The sequence below is a fragment of the Taeniopygia guttata genome, chromosome Z (genome assembly GCF_048771995.1).
Source record: "Taeniopygia guttata chromosome Z, bTaeGut7.mat, whole genome shotgun sequence".
NCBI lineage: Eukaryota > Metazoa > Chordata > Aves > Passeriformes > Estrildidae > Taeniopygia > Taeniopygia guttata.
The window spans coordinates 9,892,183-9,898,425 of record NC_133063.1 but is presented as its reverse complement, the minus strand read 5'-3'; the positions used below and the strand labels follow the sequence as shown (position 1 = coordinate 9,898,425).

At 50.6% G+C, this 6,243-nt stretch overlaps 1 protein-coding gene across 1 annotated transcript; it reads left to right on the top strand.

The window, feature by feature from the left end:
• Positions 1 to 216: 216 nt before the first annotated feature.
• LOC140681817 (serine/threonine-protein kinase PAK 3-like) lies at positions 217 to 4,269 on the top strand. Its single transcript, XM_072922307.1, has 8 exons — positions 217 to 278; positions 405 to 453; positions 932 to 1,044; positions 1,560 to 1,677; positions 2,329 to 2,428; positions 2,856 to 3,052; positions 3,654 to 3,791; positions 4,180 to 4,269. Exons 1-8 carry the CDS (start codon positions 217 to 219, stop codon positions 4,267 to 4,269), a joined length of 867 nt encoding a protein of 288 aa, XP_072778408.1.
• Positions 4,270 to 6,243: the final 1,974 nt, after the last annotated feature.

The window sequence follows — 6,243 nt, the reverse complement described above, 5'->3', positions numbered from 1 at the left end:
GTTTAGACTTCTAGTTTTGGACAGGCCATCTGTGCTGCAGGGCTGCTTGTCCTGCTGCTGTTGTTTTTTAGGTGGTGGTGGTGTGGTGGTGTTGTTGTTTCCTGAGGGAGTGAGTTGAAAGGGCGCAGTGTCCCAGAGAGTGGGGCTGCCTTTCTGATCTGCTGCAGGGTGGGATCTCTTTTGAAGGGAGCATCTTTCCTTGGGATTTTTACAGAGATGCTGGTGAGCGAGGGAGATCCTGAGGCAAAATACACAGAACTGGAAACAATTGGCAGAGGGTGAGTGCAGCCACAGTTCTTTCCATTTACTGTTTGTCCCTGGACTTTTTTCCTCTTGTACTGTGGAGTCCTGCACTTGCAGGGACTAAAGGACTTCTTCTTTCTCTGTGGCCGTTTTGTTTCTAGGGGTTTTGGCACGGTGTGCATGGCAGTGGAGACTGCCACAGGAGAAGAGGTAAGCGTCAAGCAGCGCCACAGCTTCTGCAGAACTGTTTTAGGACAGCATTTGATCTGTCATGTCTGGAAGAGTTTGCTTTGTTGCTGTGAAAGGGAGAATGCCAGTGGAATGATCAAGCCCCCTAGAGGTTGTCCAGCAGTTTTGCTCCATGTTTTCTGGCAGAAATTGACTTTCTGCTTGCAAGAGGTGTGTGAATGAAAATGGGGATGATCAAGTAAAGCCATGGGAAAGTCTGTGGGAACGGTGAGTGTTGTTAGAGCTTTGAGGTGGACAGCATAGACCATGTTTCTGCCAGGTTTCCAAGGCAAAGGCTATCTGGCTCTTTGTCCTGGGAGGGGCCCAAGCAAGCGGTCTGATGTCCAGCCACAAGGCAGCTTGGCCCAGCCCAGCTCTGTCACCCCATCATCACTGTCTCCGTGTTCCCCTGGTGGTTCTGTGCCACCAACTTTGGTTCATGTTTTCCATGTTGTTTTAGGTGGCCATAAAGAAAATAAGTCTCCTGGAAGAGAGCAACAGGGAGGTGTGCCTGAATGAAATCCAGATCATGCGTGGCAATAAGAATGCCAATCTTGTGACCTTTGTAGACAGGTGAGTGGTTCTGCTGTTCTGCCATGAAAGGTCATTCACATCCTGCAAGCCAGAAGTTCAGCCACTCCTTTGGCGGCTGGCAGAGGATGGAGCTGTTAATTCCTATTTCTGGGCTGATCTACAGCGTCCTGGGAGGAGATTGCATTGGGGCTGCGTTCATCTTTGCTGGCATACCTAGTTTGAAGTGTGCTTTCAAAGACCGGCCTTGGCCCTGTCTCACTGAGCCAACAGCCTCAAAGTTCCTGTCCTCTCTCCACATGGTTTCATTTGTTTTGGCATTTGATTTTTTCCCACGGGTCTCCAGTGCTGACAAAGCGCTGCAGATTGTATTTCCCTTGGCGTGTTGCATTGGTGTGGATACCAAGCAGCCTTTAGACTGCACAGAGTTCAAGCCCTGTAGAGCATTGTGAATGACTGTTCCTCCTGTCTTCCTCTGAGAGAGACACAGGAGCAAGAATCCATCAGGTCATGTAAGTGCACACCTTCATCTCCAGGCTGTTGTTTCCTCCTTTCAGCTACCTGGTGGATGAGGAACTCTGGCTGGTGATGGAATACATGGACGGAGGTTCTTTACACGATGTCATTAGGGAGACTCATATGGCAGAAGGAGAGATAGCAGCTGTCTCTCGGGAGGTAAGGGATGGCGCTTGTGCTTCCCATGGTTTGGTCGGGACGGCCCTTCCAAATGGGTGATAAGGAGAGGAGAGATTTCCCCTTCCAAGCTTCCTTTCTGCATTTCTCTTACGCCTGGCAGTAGCAAGAGCAGATGAAGTGCCTGCCAATGTGCCTGCCCTTCTTCTAGTGTGTTTGTGTTTGCCTCTCTAAAGCTTTGCCTGGAGGCTGTGAGTGCTGCATTCCTTCCCCACAAGAGCAAAGTGGCTGGTGGCACCATGTTGAGCAAGTGGCAAAGACAAAGAGATCCTCACAGGACTCTCACAGAGCTCAGCCTCAAAGGAGAGCTTTGCACCCCAAGTGGTGTTTGCAAAACCAGACACTGTTGTCTGGCTGCAGAGAGTACAGGCACTGCAGCAGTGCACCTTGAGTCTGTGTTTGCAGGGCACTGGCCAGAGCAACAATTGCCCTTTCCCTTTCAAAAGCAAACAGCCACGCCCTTAGAAAAGCTCTGCTGTCCTCGTGTTGGAGCAGCCAGCTCTGCTGCCTTTGCCAGCAGCCTGGCCTGCCCTGGCTCCGCATCCCCCAGGAAGTCAGTCTTGCAGGTGTGCCACTGCCCTGCTTGTGGGACGCAATCCACTCAGGCTCGTGTTTCTTTTAACCCTCTCTCAGTGCCTGCAAGGCCTGGATTTCCTTCACTCCAAGCAAGTGATCCACCGAGACATCAAAAGCCACAACATTCTCCTGGGCTTGGACGGCTCTGTCAAGTTGGGTGGGTGTTGCTGGCCAGGCTCAGCCGTGGTGGGCTGCGGTGTGGGGCTGCCTTTGGGTGCTGCCGCTTCCCTGGTGCCTGTGGCAGTGCAGGCTGCCCTGCTGCGAGCGCAGAGCACAGCCACAAGGTGCAGGGAGCTGTAGCTGGGCAGAAGGGGTCAGGAGTGCCTTTGGCTTGTGTGTGTCCCTTCTCCAGCAAGGCAGAAGCAGTCTAATAGCTTCAGGGGACTAAAAGCCACTGCCTGAAGTCGGGGGCTTTTGCAAAGTGGCCAATTGCGTATTTCCTCAGCTGCAGGCTCAAAGAATAGCAGCATGCCCCTGGTACAGCTGGATTCCACACTGCCTTCTTAGACATTGATTCAGTGGGGAATTCTTTTCTTTGCTTTCCTTTTTCAAGCTGGCTGGATCTGAGTGTTTTTTCTCCTCAGCTAATTTTGGCCTTGCTGCTCAGCTCACCGCTGAGCAGAGCAAACGGAGTTCAGCTGTTGGGACTACGCACTGGATGGTGCCAGAAATTTTCACAAGGAAGCCCTACGGCCCCAAAGTGGACATCTGGTCCTTTGGCATTGTGGGGATCGAGATGGTGGAAGGAGCACCTCCTTACCTGATGAACACCTCTCGCACGGTACGCTGCAACTACCCTCAGATGCTCCTGTCACTCTGACTAAATCTACTCCCATTCTGCTGCCTGGGAAGCTTGCTAACACCTGACAATGATAGGTGCCAGGCTGCATAGTCTCTTATGCTTCTTGCCCAGATGATCCCCTTGGCATTTCATCATGAATAGCACAAGAAAATCACAATGCCTTTTCCTTGATGGAAGCTTTGCCTAAGAGAGCAGTGAGCAGCTTTACCTAAAGGAGCAGTGAGCTGCATTTTATGGGAGGAATCCTTGGAAATAGTACAGTTAGATTAAAGTCTGTCTTCCACCTCGCCTGTAGAGCTGGTGTCAGTGCTGAGAGAAGCAAAGTGTGCTGCTGCTGATGGAGTTGCTCCTAATTCCATCAGCCAATGAAATCAGGGATCAAGGCAAGAGCCTTTGCATGTTGGACTGGCTACGGCTGCCTCTGGCTTTGGGTTCTTTTAGTAGGGGTAGGAAAGGTATCTCCCTCCCTCTGGCAGGGAGTAAAGAGCCACTGGGGAGTGGAGCTTGTCCAGTGGGGTCTGTGTGAGCAGTTTGGCGTGTGAAGGAGACAGGTGGAGCGTGGCATTTCCTTCTTCTCCAGGTTCAGCAGCTGATAAGCACCAGGGGCACCCCGAAGCTGCAGAAGCCCAGGCAACAGTCGGCTTGGCTGCGAGACTTTCTGTGCTGCTGCCTGGAGACGGACGAGGACAGGCGCTGGTCTGCCCAGGAACTTCTGCAGGTAAAAGGCAAAGCGGCTGCCGGGTGCGCCGGCCGCCCGCTGCCAGGGGCTCCTCGTCTGCTCAAGTCCAAGGCGGCAGATGGGCCCTGCTCCTGAGAAACTCCAGTCTGGGGGCTTTTCAAAGGAAAACAGAGGAGAATCCCGGCCTGGCATGGGTTGGAAGGAGCCTTTCCAGGTCGCCTAGACCAAATCTCCTTCAGCTGAAGCCATCTGGGTTAATGGAATTGTGGGATTGGGAGCCATGTTTGGCTCATGTAGCATGGTCCTGGATGTGGAGACAGAGGTGCACAGAATGCCCTCCTTTGTGTATCTTTCTGCTTGCCAGAGAAAGCCAGTTTCAGCCTGAGAGGGGAGTAGAAATTAATGTCTTCTTTTTCTCTTTGGGCAGCATCCTTTTGTAACCTCAGCCAAGCCGACCTCCAGCCTGACGCCTCTGATCATGGCAACGCAGCAGTTTATGGCCGACAGGAAATACTAGCCCTGCAAGAGGCCATTGGTGTTTTTTGTAGTTTCTCGTTTCTAGTTGATAGCTCGTAGTTTCTAGTTTGTTTAGACTGATAGTGTAAATAAATACGATAATACATAAAACCTTCACTGTGCTGGAAGCTTCCCTTTGTTCTGTGCATACGCTATAAATTTGCTTCTGAATGGTCAGGTGTTTCTTAAATGTGGGAAAAGCCATATATGGAGTTTGTGGCATGGTCTGGAAGTGGGCAAAGGTCTTCTGACCTTGGTGCCTCCAGGCCAAAACCTTTAGTGGAGAGACAGGCTGGCAGCAGTGACTAGAGGACCAGAGTAGAGCAAAACGGAGCAGATGAGTGGTGTCAGTGCTGGGCATGCTGCTGTGGCTGTGGTTGTGTTGCAGCTCTTGGGAAAGGTTGGGAGTGTCTGTGCTGCTGTGGGCAGAGGGGGAGGGAGCCGGGCTTCTCCACAGGCTCATGCGCAGGTGTGACTCCACTTCTGGGAAGACTTGCATGGTCCCTCAAGCCTTCCTCTGACCTTGAGCGAAGTCTTGGTAGGCTCTTGCTCCAAGAGTCCCTCTCAGAGCTGGGGCAAAGGCTCCAGGCCAACCCTCTTGCAAGGCAGATGCCAACCCCTGCAGCCACTGTACTCCAAAGGAGCTTGGTGCCAGCTCCTGGTGCTTCTCTAGGGGAACTGAGCACCCTCCCCACGGCACACTGCCTGCATGGCACTGGGCTGGGAACCACTTACCCAGGTGCGGGCAATCCCTCCTACCTAGGGTGAGGAACAGCCCTGTGACGTCCACTCTTTTCACAGGCTGGAGCTCAGAGATCTAATGCAGCTCCTCATTGACTCTGGAGGCAGGCGATCTGAGCACCATTGGTTCCAGCATGGTGTCCACAGCCCTCAGGGTCTGCAAGGACAATAGAGAGTGACAGCAGTGATTTTGCTGTTCCTCCTCACCCTGGAAGACTCAGCTGAACTCTCAGGGATAAGACAGGATGTACATCCTGCCCAGGAGAGAGACATGGGCAGAGAGTTTGCTGACTACATATAAATAGAAAAATATCAATTTCAGTTAAAAAATTTAATTTATTGCAGATTGCTATAACTGTACGGCCTATGTCTAAGCATGCAAATATCAGTATATCTATCTAAATAGCCATATACCTCTAACTGTGTAAGTACAACAACATAATACATCTATAAGTGTAACTATACAGAGAGGGATCCCAGGTCTATTTTCACAGGCTTTCCCTTGGTAGCTTCCTCTTATGCAGAGCAGCCTTTCTGGAAAGGTACAGCAGATGGACATCTAGGAAGCAAAGGGAACACTGAGTCAACACTGGAACTAGTTTATGTCTCCCCTGGCAGCACATCTAGCAATTCTACTTTTACCAGAGACTATAAAACATGGTCCAAAAGGCAGGTTCTCCCTTGGAAATTTGAAGCCTTCTGTTTAAAGAATAGGAATGCTTCCAAGTTTTCAAAACTTTAAGGTTTTGAAGTATCCTGAAAAACGCTGCAACACTAGCACTGTAAAAGGCACCCACAAGAACTTTGAACAGAGACATTCACATTTCATGAAAAGAACTCCAGCTTGTTTATTCTCTGTACTGAAAAGAGACCTCACTCCTCACTTAAATGGTAGAAACTGATGGGCATTGTGAGATGAGTTACTAACTAACATTGTTACCTGGGACAGAGAAACTACCCTGTGAAGTGAGTAACCGCTTCTTCAACTCTTCCGTCAGCTCTTGGATGAACTACTCTCATCTCCCCTTTCTGTAGAAGTCAGACTCAGAGTAGCTGTCTCAGTCATCTCCAAAAACATGTAGACTCTCTTCTTACCAGGGTCCTTTGGTTTAAGGGAACTGTTCCTACATCTCATGCTTTGTCAAGTGAAGCTCTCTCTTCCACCACAATGTTCACAGGCTCACTTCCTGAAGACACACACTGACCCAAAATATTCTTCTTGAACGAATAAAAG

Coding starts and splice junctions, on each gene's coding strand:
- LOC140681817 (XM_072922307.1), top strand. CDS start 217: ATGCTGGTGAGCGAGGGAGATCCTGAGGCAAAATACACAGAACTGGAA. Junction 454..931: donor AGACTGCCACAGGAGAAGAG/GTAAGCGTCAAG, acceptor ATGTTGTTTTAG/GTGGCCATAAAGAAAATAAG. Junction 1,678..2,328: donor TAGCAGCTGTCTCTCGGGAG/GTAAGGGATGGC, acceptor ACCCTCTCTCAG/TGCCTGCAAGGCCTGGATTT.